Source organism: Carassius auratus, chromosome 6 (genome assembly GCF_003368295.1).
Source record: "Carassius auratus strain Wakin chromosome 6, ASM336829v1, whole genome shotgun sequence".
Taxonomy (NCBI): Eukaryota; Metazoa; Chordata; class Actinopteri; order Cypriniformes; family Cyprinidae; genus Carassius; species Carassius auratus.
Window position 1 is genome coordinate 25,768,270 of NC_039248.1, and position 13,912 is coordinate 25,782,181.

The window sequence follows — 13,912 nt, forward strand, 5'->3', positions numbered from 1 at the left end:
CCTAGCGAGCCACCTAGCAAGACGGGAACGAGCAACACTCTTCAGCAGACTTCAAAATGACACACATTTTGGCACACATTTAAATCACCGCATTATTCACAGAAAAGCCAATCCCGGAATGCACTGTAAATGAATCCAAAATGTTGAGGGAAATATGTTAACCTGTCCTAAGTGTCTTTTTTTAAATATATATATATATATATATATATATATGGTTTATTAGGATCGGACAATATTTGGCGAGATACAACTATTTGAAAATCTGAAAATCACCTTTGAAAATGTCAAAATGAATTCTTAGCAATACATATTACTAATCAAAAATTTGGTTTGAATATATTTACAGTAGGAAATTTATAAAATATCTTCATGGAACATGATCTTTACTTAATATCCTAATGACTTTTAATCGATAATTTTGACCCATACACTATTTTTTCGGCTACTGCTTATACCCCAGTGACTCAAGACTTGTTTTTGGGGTCAAGGGTCACATATAACTTGATTGTGTTTTAAAAACAGAACTCCAATTCAAGCGACACAGTAAACAAACTGTTTTTCATTAGCAGAGCAAATATGAAAGTATCTGGTAGGGATGGGCCAGAATTGTTGAGCTAGTATACTGAAGCTGAAGCTGATGTCGAATAACAGGTTTAAGGCAAGAAGTCTGAGCACTGAAACATACACATCTAACATAATTCAATAAACTTTGCTCTCTTTTTTCAACATAACATTAATTCATCTCCTGCTTCTGCTTTCTCAGTCAACCTCTTGGCTGATAGAAGACTGTTAATACAGTTTTGTGTATACCAGACAAAACAGAGAATTTTTTGTTGTTGTTTGTTTGTTTTTGGCTTTCCATGTTTGAGACTACTGCAATAAAAACATCCAAAATATAAGTGTTTTTATCTAATTGCACTTTATCTTTTTGTATATGTACATTTCAATTACTATGTATAATTTGCTTAATTTAACACAACATTTTATTCTTAAAAACATTTTTGTTGTTATTATTATTATTATTGATTGACTGATTTAAATGCATGCATATTAGTTCATATATAACAATGGCTCATTTGCATTAAAATTAATGCAATCATCATAAGGTCTGGGTATCGATTCAGATGTCCCCATTCGATTCGGTGTGAAAACACCGCGATCAGCGTCTGCGCTTGTGTAAGCATCGCCATCCATTCAAATGCTTCCACAGATTTGTGGTATTACTATTATATTGTACCTGAGCATTGCAAATTACGCTTTGTTCTTGGTTCTTTTCAACAGTATCTCCACACTGATATGCACTGAATGAGTGACAGGCTTTCTGTTGTAACATTGCACAAGGTGAATAAGAGGATGACATCTAGCGGAAAAGATCGATTCACAGCTTTTGAGAATCAATATCAAATCTATGTCATTTAAAAAAGATTAACCAGCCCTAATCATTATTAATATGATCATTCATCTAGAGAAGTATGGTGATATCTATTGGTTACATTTATTTACTCTTTTTACCTGCCTTAATATTTTTGCAATGGTGCTTAAAAGATGACGCCATTTCTCAAAGAGAAGCCAGAGAGTCGCAGATTCTCAGCAAGGTAAATAAAACTCTCATCTGCACCATCAAAGCAACATTTGTGTAGCTGGATTGCATTAGAAGGTCGCTGACAAAATAGGGAGCGTTCAGTGAGGTAGCACACTAGAATGTGAAGCAGTCATTTTGAGTCTCCTGCGTGTCTGCATGGCATGACTCACATTAGAGAATCTCAGCTAATCTCACTCAAACACCAATTTATGATAAGAAATTCTGAGTGTCTACCAGTGAAAGACCTCAGGCAGTGTTCATATGCTACTTTAAGTCAAAAGTACTTTACTTACCAAACACATGATTCATTTCTGAAGCTTAATAAACACTCATTTTTCAGCTATAATTGTCACATGCGTTTTAATCAGCAGCTAAAAAAAACAACACATCGAAAGCCACTTCAAGATCTCCAAAGAATACCGTGATACAAACACGGTAGTATCATAGCATTTCTTATGGAAATGTGTAAATGTGATGCTCCATTCATGTGTCGCTGTGTTGTGTCCTGTGGATTTGAAGAGGGAGCAGATTGGAGGAAGACAAACTCATTACCTGCTTAGTTAAGCAGGCTAATAGAGAACAGTGGGCATTGATAATATTTTTTGTAGAAATCCAAAAATTTTCTGATTAAAAGAGACAGTGGATCGATTGCCCCTTTTAATGCAACAGATAAGAGTTTTACACCCCGATTTTCAACGGCTGGACTTCCTGCTGGGAGAGAGCGATTGTTACCTCCAGAGCTTTGCGTTTCCTGTTGAGCAGTTTGGCGATGTCTCCTGCCACCTTCTCCACCAGCTGCTTGGGCGTATTTCGCTCCACACCGAAATGATTTCTCTTGTCAATATAAATCTGTGGGAGGCAAAAGTCAAAGGTCAGGAATGCAGAGATTTCCTTTGTGATCAAACACATCAAAATGACATGATTTTGGAGCTCAAAACAAAAATACCTTGATATTTCATATACGAAATTCAATATTAAGAAGACAAAAATACAAGAAGTAAAAGGTTGAATTTCTTAAATGAATAAACAAACCATTTCAAAGCATTTATCATCATTTTAATGAGCTCCTAAAAATAGTAGCATCTTAGTAAGTTGAGCATATACTTTTATATATTTATGCAATTAGACAGTAATATTTAAATAAATGTACATATACTATTAGATATTACAAATAAACATTAATATATGCAAAACATACTCTATATATATATATATATATATATATATATATATATATAAGTATGCTTTATTTATATATTGTTCATTAATATATATTTTAGATAGTTATGTTTTATTATTAATAAAAATCATTATTAATAATTACACATTATTATATATAAACTATTTAATATTATATAAGAAAATGAGTTAAACATGATCATACATGAACATTTGATTAATACAAATATTTGTATATTAATATAATATTTTATTCATATAGTATTATATAATATAATATTTTACGTTCTATTTAATAAATAAGTATTTAATAAATATATAATAATTTAATTTACTTATTCAATTATAAAATGTATTTCTCTGATATCAAAAATCTTCATAGGAGTGTCCTGGCCAAGCCTGGCTGCACAGTAGCATATATACATCACATACTAATAAGACTGCACACATACATTAAACTACATTTCTCCAGTTGCCAAATCAAATTGCACACATCAAAAAAGCAAAATACTTCGCAGACATTTAATCAAGCATAAATGTTTGTTGCATTTAAAAAAACAGACAACATTAATTTAATTCAATTAAACTAAGTGAAAAAGAGTGCAAGTCAGGACACAATCTGATGTGGACTTATGGGTCTGCATTGTTCCTAATGTCAGCACTTTTCAGCGGTGATTTACACACAGCAGGTCTGGTCTTACAGTCTGACTCAGCACACCGTAATCTGACCCCCTGGGACGCCCACTTATCCCCTCCACCCCAGGGACTCCATTACCCACAAATCCATCTATGTCAAACTGAGGACTAGGCAAAAAGCCAAAAGCAATCTCCCTAGAAAGAGGGATGCGTTCACACACACACAGCTGGCGGAGGCTTTAGTAAGGGCTCTGGCCTCTAACACCGCGTCTGAAGCGGTACGTTCCCCTGTTACCAGATAATGGCTAAAACACAAGCACTGCTTTACGTCAACTTGAGTGAACTGGGACAGAACTGGCGTCTGTGAGAAACCATTACATGGAATGAGCTGGCGGCTGGAGAGGGAAGGGACATTAGTGTAACCTAGTTTTAAAACTGTGATACTTTTTATTTTTGGAATACAATTATAAAGCCCTTGAAAAAGTCATACACACAGTTATGCCAGATACTAATCTCATAAAACAAGAACACAGTTCCTATTTAAAGTCAGTACACACACACACGCACACGCACACACAAATTAAGATGTTCATGGTTTACTTTCTCTCTTAGGATGTGATGAAGACTAATATATAATGCATTTCTGTCAGAACACAAATACTGCCCCCTACATGCCAGGAAGGTCAACAACAGCATTAAAAAGACAAAATCAGATCATTTTTCGTGAAAAGTTTGGAAGCACCTAAACCAGAAAGAATTAAACGAATCAAAAATACTGAATATATATTGAACAATTGGTTAAATTGGATGTATGTTGGACACATTTCTGCTTTTCCTTTACTACTTCTTACTTCATTTTCTTTAAAGATCACCAATCAAAATTACACATTTAGCTACTTATATTATTTTTTTTATTATTATACAGTTCAGTATTAAAAAGAAAAAAGAAAAACATATATGGTTGAATTGATATTTATATAACATTTACATTTTATATAGACTGTTTTATAAGGCAAAGCAAAGTGACAAAGAACCAATAAATAATCGTTCTTATTTTTTATTTTTTTGGATTTTAAATGCCCTCGATATGTTCAAAGGAAAAGAAAAACAATATTTAGATACATAGCCAGCGCTAAAGCTCCCTTATTGAGATGCAGTAGGCGATTATTAACAAAACAGGTTTAAATTTAATCTGTAAACATTTGTATTCAGTAAAGTGTGAAATGCTGGAGTGACTCATGGACTTTAGCTTTCAGGAGGAGAAATTAGGTCAAAATGTGGAGAAAATAATATACTTTAGATTGTGTGTGTGTGTGTGTGTTGAGATGAAGGAAGCAGGAACAGCAGGCAGTAGGGTCTGCTGTCTGGGTCGGGCCAAGAGATCTAGATGAACTGGGCCAAACACACTCACACCACTGAACCAGAGCGAGCAAGAGCCCGTCCAATTCAATATGCTCCCATTGGCAGTCACACATCACACACACATAAGTACATAATGACACTCTCAAACAAACACACACAACACAAACTAGTGTGATCTCCAATAACAGGACAGAAACAAAACACACAATGTCTCATTAGTGAAGAGACTCGTCCCAGACTGTGCTATAAACACACAGATGGTGCAAGAGAAAAAGCTCAAATATGGTCTGAGATCAAGACACAAAACGCAGACACTGAAAGAAAGAAAGAAAGAAAGAAAGAAAGAAAGAAATTATCAAGACAATTACACCCCAACCCTATTGCATATTGCATTGTATATGGTATTTTTTATGATTTACTTAAAAAAGAAGGAAAACAACATATAATTTATTTATTTAATACATTTTACAAATAGTTTATGTAAATATATATTAAAAAATATATTAAAATATATAATTTCTTTCTTATATACTTACATTTTTTTAATTCATAATATACATATAAAATAATATAAACAAACACACATATATATTAGTATTTGACAAACAAATTATATTTGATGATATTTATAAATATTATATATAAAAAATATTACATTATATGTATTTTATGTATTTATCTACATTTAAATATATAGAAATAAAAATATAATTACAAATTCTAAAAACTTTTTACATTTATAACATAAAAATGACACACAAATTAAATGTATTATCTGACTAACACTTTATCTTTTTATGACATTTATAAATATTTTATATATATATATATATATATATATATATATATATATATATATATATATATATATATATATATATATATATATATATATATATATATATACACAGTACATGTATTGTATGCATATATTTTTATGTACCTATACATAATTTTTTATAATATACCTAATATTTTTCTAATAAAATTTAGAATAAGAAAAATCAGAATATTTCAGAATAGAAAAATGGTATTGTTAGCTAATAATAATAAATTAATTATATTTATTAATATTGGCTTTATACCATTTTCCCTTTTCAAACACCACAAAGCAGCAAAAGTGCAAATTTGACCTTGTGTCTTATTTTTGTTCATCTTTTTTTTTTACGCAACTGGCTCGCGTCGTGGAGAAAAACGGCTCCGCTTATCAGCCCATGAAGGCGGACTGTTGACAGAGACAGATGCTGCGTCATTAAGGAATATTAGTGGACTCCGCCAAGCAGACAGCACACGCATCCCGCCAGGCACAGGAACAGTTCAATAAAACAGAGAGAGAGAGAGAGAGAGAGAGAGAGAGAGAGAGAGAGAGAGACGGCAAAACTCTGAGTCAGACAATGCTAAAGGCAAGCAGTCAATGGAAGAAAAAGATATGGCCTCCAGAGATTCAAACGGAGAGATTCGATACAGATGTGGCGAGACGGAAAGGACTAAGGGACTTGAGTGACAAGAAACATACATAACTTGAGCGCTACTCCCGACAGAGGCTGGAGACAACAGACTAATAGAAAAGGAGGTCTATAGATCAAGCAGGATAAGAGCAGGCGGAGAACTCGAGCTCGGGAGAAAGAGAGATGGACGTTTGTTATGAGAAGACAGTCGTGGCTACTGTTTTTATCATGCTGTGCTTTGAAAGCTGTGTCCTTAAGACAACATAAAATGCCGTTCAAACCATTTTACTTCCACAACAGAACTTTCAGAGGGACATTCATTGAACTGCATGGTCTCAATATGACAGGTGGTTGAAGGGGAGGAGCTAAAAATAAGAGGTTATGATGACATCAGCTGAAAAGGAAAGTCGTTTGAGAGGCGGAGCAAGTCTGATGAAAGATTACAGATGCACACGGAGGAATGAAATCTGAACTGACAGGTAGACTCTCTTCGGCTGTCACAGAAACACATGTGATTTGTCATCTATCCAGTGATATCTAGGGAGATTTTATACAGCAGTCTAACTAGCTTCAACAGCTCAACATCCTTGGTTAACAAGTTTTGCAGAGACCAGCACACAGAAGCTCTGTGTTTCTTTAACTATGAAGACATTTGGCCTTTATTTACTGTAAAGAGAAGACTTAAACTCCCCTTTGGAATTAAACTCTCACTTCTTACACTCTCAGTGGTTTATTTAATGCATCCTAAATGATTAAAATGCGTAATACATACAATTTTTTTTTATATTTTCTGTTCAAATTGGACTCATTTCAAATGCCAAGGCTATAACACTAAAATTACATCTTAAATAAAACACAAATAATATTTTTTGCAAATTTTACAAATTTCATTAAAGGGTTAGTTCACCCAAATATTAAAATGATGTCATCAATGACTCACCCTCATGTCATTCCAAACCCGTAAGACCTTCGTTCATCTTGGAACACAGTTTAAGATATTTTTGATTTAGTCCGAGAGCTCTCAGTCCCTCCATTGAAACAGTGTAAAAAGTAGTAAAAACATCATCAAAGTAGTCCATGTGACATCAGAGGGTCAGTTAGAATTTGTTGAAGCATCGAAAATACATTTTGGTCCAAAAATAACAAAAATTATGACTTACTTCAGCATTGTCTTCTCTTCCGGGTCTGTTGTGAGTGCGTTCATGGCGCTGTTGACGTACGACGCTGCTGAAGTGTCATCTTTGTTATTGGGCGCACCAGAAAACACGTCAGCAGCGTCGTACGTCAACAGCGCCGTGAACGTGCTCACAACAGACCCGGAAGAGAAGACAATGCTGAATAAATTCAACTCGCCCGAAACACTCAATTCACGTCGCGTCATTCGAGACGCCTCATTCGCACGAATCGTGCCGCAGGTTGTCTATTCGCATCTTTGCATTGACTTAACATGTAAATCACTCGTGCTTAATGCTTCATTCATGTCCGGTGTGAACGCACCATGAGACCATAGTAAAACAAAGTCAAAATATAAAAAAAGAGAGAGGGAGTGTTTTAATGTGTGCTTCATATAGCAAAAAGAAAGCTAAACCTGCATGTAAATTTGTGCTAGTCTCTGGCTGAACCCAGCGGCAGGAATGGCAATAAATCACAACTGCTTTCAGCGATGATGTGTCTGATTGAGCCAAACTCAGAAAGATATCACATTAACTGCTGGCTCGTGTCACTTTTTATGAGGAAAACTGACCATTTGAGCAGATGGTGTATTAGATGAGTGTGCCGATGCTAAGCACAGATGCAACAGCTTCAATTCACTACTCAAATATACAGTTGATCTGGTCGTTGCTCATCATTTCAGACATCCACACAACCTAAAAGTACACACCATCAGCTGGAAAATAGCACACATTGTCATGGTCAGAAGAGCGGATATGAGAAATGGAGACGCCAGGCGCTTCTCAGTGAGAAAAAAAGCCTCTATCTATCTCTTGGTACTCATCTCTTTATGATATCAGTCTTTAAGACAGATATGAACGTCAGCTCTTTATTAACTTGCTGATAGAGGGGATTGCGTGTGCATCACTTCCTGTTCTTTATATCTTACCCTCTACCTCTCAATCACTCTATCTTTATGTCTACTCGCATAAAAATTCACTCATTCATGCCTGATTCATTTAAAGACAGCATGAAACGAAATTCTGTTGGTAATTCACAAATTTTATAAGAATCCTGTTACCTAAAATATCTAGTTTAAGGTTGTAAGTTAATATTTAAATAATTGTTATAAAATTATTTTAATATTAATTTTAAACCTTCAAGTAGATATTCACATGTTCACAGTTCTCTCGTAATGGTTAACCGCTACATGACATATAGGCAAACAAATCTAATATTCATTATTATTAAGCATCTGATTTAGCTTTTTTCATTTACACAATTATACACAATTATTTTATAATTTATTCATTACATATTTGATTATTATTTTTATTTTAATTGAACTATGTGTTGAACAACTATTTAAAAAAAATATTTTGGTTATTTAGAAATGTTTCAAGTTCCACCTATTTGTTTGACCATTTTTTTTAACCACAATTGGAAATCGTAACAAGGAATCGATAATAATCTGAATTGATAAGCAGAAACGGAATTGATAAAATTCAAATGATACCCAATTTATACAATATACAAAACGTCACCGGTTCCAAAAAATATTAAGCAGCAAAACTGTTTCCAGGACTGGTAATAAATCAATATATTAGAATGATTTCTGAAGGATCATGTGACTCTCAAAACTGGAGTAACAGCTGATGAAAATTCTGATTTGCATCAATGAATTAAATAATATTTTCAAGTATATTAATTATGTCTTATATATGTATAAATATCCTCTGATATGGAGAAGAGTGAATACTCCTCACATGACCGCTCAGTTAACGAACATCTGAACATAAACCAATCTTCTTCCGTCTGTTCTGCAAAACGTGTAGATCCAAAGCCACGTCTTCAACGCTCTTAATGTTTTTAAACTTTCTGTTACAACTCTGAGTGAGAACTGCTTCAGACGGCTCAGTGCATGCGGCAGGGAACTGAACAAATCATTTAAACTGATTCACAAACTAATTCACTGGTTTATCAACTGGTTTGATCAAGCTTTTGAACAGAATTGACTCAAGAGAATGAATCATTTGCAAATGGGCATCACTCATTGCCAAGCGAAAAGTATAAGGCGCGTTTGGAATAAACTGAAGCATTTATAACTTGTATTGCAGTAAGATAAAGTAATGAGAGGAGTGGCGCCCACAATAACGAAGTAAAAGTACAGTTTTTTCCAAAAAAATGACTTAAGTAAGACTAAAAGTACCCATCTTTAAATATACTCCAAAAGTATTAGTTACCCAAAATATTGACTCAAGTAAATGTAACGAAGCAAATGTAACTCGCTACTACCCACCTCTGCCCAAAGTCAATGTCACAACACAGGAAGCAATTAAGGAAAATTGTGCTGTAATCTGCCAATTATGTCTGCGTTCCTTGGATAGAGCTGATAACTAATTAATGTAGAGAAGGTGGAAACAGAAAACCAGCTGTGACACATAAGTTCTCTCTCACACACACACACACACACACAAGCAGACAAACACACACTTCAGGCTGTCTTTGATTGAGTTTGACACACACACTCTCACAGTTACAAACCTCGAAGCCTGATAGCTAGAAGTTGTGTGTGTGTGTGTGTGTGTGTGTGTGTGTGTGTGTGTGTGTGTGTTGAGCTCATCATGCTAATCACTCCTCTATTTCCTGCTTTGCTGATGAAGGTCGTCATCTGTCCATCATCTTGAGCGCAATCTATCGGCTGCACACATTCAGTCTCCTCTCTTCCACTGAATCACTGTATTATAAATGGCATTTGTTAAATCATTATTATTTCTATTGCTCATACTTGTGCTTAGAGATCTTAAAAGCTCCTATGCATTACACTTCGGCAGGAAAATCAACTTCAACAACACGATATCACAGCACAAACCATGTGTTGAGGAGTAGATGAAATGCCCAACAAACACCTAGAATCACACTGGTGTTTTTCACGCACCACTTTAATTTGCTTCAGTTGTAAATGTCTCGTCTCCATCTCACTGTCTCTGGCTCCTGTGTGAGAGTCCGTAGCCTGCAGGCTATTACTCAGGGTTGAGCTAAAATTAAAGTGTGTGTGATTAAGAACGAGAGCTGGTTTAGAGGTTGCTCCTAATTGTTCTCGATTACCGAACAACCGAAAGCCTTTTTTTCCTGTTTCTGTTTTGGATTAAGTTACTTAATTTATACCGAACATACTCCCGCAGAACTCCCAGAAACAGATCATACCTCAATGATTCATCATCAATCCTCTCTGGGCAGAAGATTGAGGCATGTTTTATGATTGTCCATGTGCATGGACCTAAACATAGACTTAATCTTCAAAGAAGCCAGACTGAATTAAGATATCACTCATAGTATCACCGCAAATAGATGTGGATGGAATCACAAACGTTAGTCAAGAACCTCAAGCTAATCAAAAACAATGACACAAAATCAAACTGCCTGATCAAAACGCATCAAGTCACAATCCTGTGAAGAATATTATAATCACCTATAAGTTGATCTTTCATCGCTCAAGAGACTATTAGTTATGCTTTATTTAAATATCAGCTTTGTCTCAGATGTTTTTATGTCTCCTCTAAAGGACTGTCATTGACATACAGTAATAGTATTGAGCTAATTAACTGATGTGGATGGCAATGTCTAGATAATTTGGTTCTAGGATCATTTGTTGAGACTTTTTTTAGGAGAAACACTGAGAATCAGGGGGAGACTTAAGAAAAGTCTAAATTGCCCTGCATTCAATCCATTTGCTGTCTAGCTGAAAAACATCGATATTACTAATGATTTTTATTTCCCTTCACTGAAAGAAAAAAAAGTTGTGATGGATTTAGTTCGTAACAATTTTCACTCAGACATTGGAAAAATGTATAAATAACTACAGAAAAACCACAAGTAAAAATGATGAAACTGGTATAATCCCAATAACCTTTTGGACATTTTTTGATCTTTTTTTTTTCTTCTTTAAATCACAATACAAGACACCCAAAGTCACCTCATAGAAATGTTTTTTTTTTCTAGTAAAGATGCTTGAAAAATGTAATAAAAATGAGATTGTGATGTTATTGTGATGTTATTTACATACATATGATAATAATTTGGTGTAGCTATGATTTTCACTTAGAAATCACTGGTAAATTTAACCAAAAATAAATAAATAAAAATACATTGAAACAATGAACACATTGAAATAAACACCGAATCAGAAAGATCAAAGAATTATCTTGTAAAACATACTCCAATTATCTTTGTTTTATTTACTACTTTTTTTTCAGTGTACAAGCCACTTATTTTGATCTATTACTCCATAAAAATACATTTTCTTTCTGAAAATGCTTGAAAATGCATAAAACAATGGCTTCAGAGCAGTTTCTGCTTTCATGAAGGGATTTGGGGATTTTTATTTCCACCTACCGAGCATGAACAGGGTCACTTGGTAAAATTACATGCGAATATGTCCTTGGACAATACGTGAAAAGACCGATGTAATCGCAGCCTTTCTTATCTTTGAATTCTGCTGAACGCATTTCTGTAAATGGCGGCGAAATGTCACCAAACGAGTCCCCTGCCACCTCAAATGTCAAATGAATTCTAAATGTGCAGCCATTGCCCTTGTGCAGGCTAAGTCAATAAAGTTAGCTCTCTCTTAAGGAAATATCCCTGTCTCAGTCCATAGAAACCCGTTCAGATATAAAGCCATTAAATTCAGTTTAGAGTGATTTATTCAGCTGCGCGATGAGGCATGAGCGAGTGAGATACATGTATACGGGGGGTGGACTGCTTTCAGCACTGTGGACAGCTAATGATGGGATGACCGAGAAGTTTGGGAATGTTTTTTTTTTTTACCTGAAGCACTGATGATTTGCTCACAGGCAAGGAAACAACTTCATGTTGACTTTGACACATATGCTCAAAAAAATGTTAAAATATGCGCTCCCATGTGACAAAACGATTCCACCCCGATACGGTCCAAATCATCCCAGCTGGCTTTTTTCCTTCTCCTTCTTATCCTGATAACTGAAAACATCATTTAATTGATGGCCACATACTGTTAAACTCAAACTGCAAAAGAACACTGGTTTACAGCTACTACCCTGACAGGAAATTTGCAAACCCAGACAGCCGAGGAGGAGGAAGTTGATGAAGGCTTGCCAGATGTGCATCCCGCTGGTGAAACGACAGGTCTGATCTGCCTTTAATTGCTCGCCATTATACCCCCCGAAGAATGCAATTAACACAAGGAATCTTTTGATAAATTGGAATTGAGCTCATGTCCACTGATGGGATATTTTATTTGAATCCAATGGGTGGCTTTATGTTTAAACATGGCTCCAAAATACACACAATTAAAATGATCTAGATTTCACAAGAACGACTTCTAAAATCTGATCTGATATTATCAGCTGTCACAATAAAGACAGTTACATTTTTACTAAAAAACTACATTTAATACTTGTGTTAGAAATGGTTATTGGGATGCACGTTTTAGCAAACCTCACTGACAAGGTCATTGGAGGAAACTATAATGACTTGTTGAAAACAATAATTGGAGCGAGTTGTTCAAATCATCTTACAAGTGCATTTGACCTTTGCTGCCACATGAGCAGTGTGTTTACCAGCCCTTCACAAACAGATTTCTGTTCAAGTGCAGTTTGAAGATTTCAGAAGACCTCAGAAGGGCTGTTGAAGCTCAGAAGACTGCAAAGGGTTAGCAAAGGATTTCGCTTTACAATCAGAATGAAATCCAGCACCGCTGCTTCTCTCCGCTGGAGTGGCTGTCCTACAGAAATAAGTCCAAGGGCACACTGCAGAATCCTCAAACAATCGACGGAGAACTCTAGGGTGATAGCTAAAGATCTGCAGGGATCACTCGCACTTGATAATGGCTGTGTTCCTGAGCTGACAAGAGGAAAAACACTGGAGATTGCTGGAGGTTCATCGACAATGAAAAATGTGAAAATAAAAAACCGCTGCACATGTTGTATCAGGTTTAAATCAGGGTGCATTTCATGCATGTACATTTTTTATACATGTTCATAAAAAATAAAAATGCATTCATTTTTGTACAGTATTGTTCAAAATAATAGCAGTACAATGTGACTAACCAGAATAATCAAGGTTTTTCGTATATTTTTTTATTACTACGTGGCAAACAAGTTACCAGTAGGTTCAGTAGATTCTCAGAAAACAAATGAGACCCAGCATTCATGATATGCACGCTCTTAAGGCTGTGCAATTGGGCAATTAGTTGAATTAGTTGAAAGGGGTGTGTTCAAAAAAATAGCAGTGTGGCATTCAATCACTGAGGTCATCAATTTTGTGAAGAAACAGGTGTGAATCAGGTGGCCCCTATTTAAGGATGAAGCCAACACTTGTTGAACATGCATTTGAAAGCTGAGGAAAATGGGTCGTTCAAGACATTGTTCAGAAGAACAGCGTACTTTGATTAAAAAGTTGATTAGAGAGGGGAAAACCTATAAAGAGGTGCAAAAAATGATAGGCTGTTCAGCTAAAATGATCTCCAATGCCTTAAAATGGAGAGCAAAACCAGAGAGACGTGGAAGAAAACGGA

The 13,912-nt window shown here is 35.1% G+C and overlaps 1 protein-coding gene across 3 annotated transcripts in view; it reads right to left on the reverse strand.

Moving 5' to 3' along the window:
- LOC113103988 (voltage-dependent calcium channel subunit alpha-2/delta-2) overlaps positions 1 to 13,912 on the reverse strand; it is a 259,966-nt gene that overhangs the window by 140,371 nt on the left and 105,683 nt on the right. For all 3 annotated transcript variants that reach the window (XM_026266026.1, XM_026266024.1, XM_026266025.1), the window contains exon 3: positions 2,315 to 2,431. In XM_026266026.1, the coding sequence (XP_026121811.1) occupies positions 2,315 to 2,431 (117 nt within the window). The remainder of the gene's footprint in view (positions 1 to 2,314; positions 2,432 to 13,912) is intronic.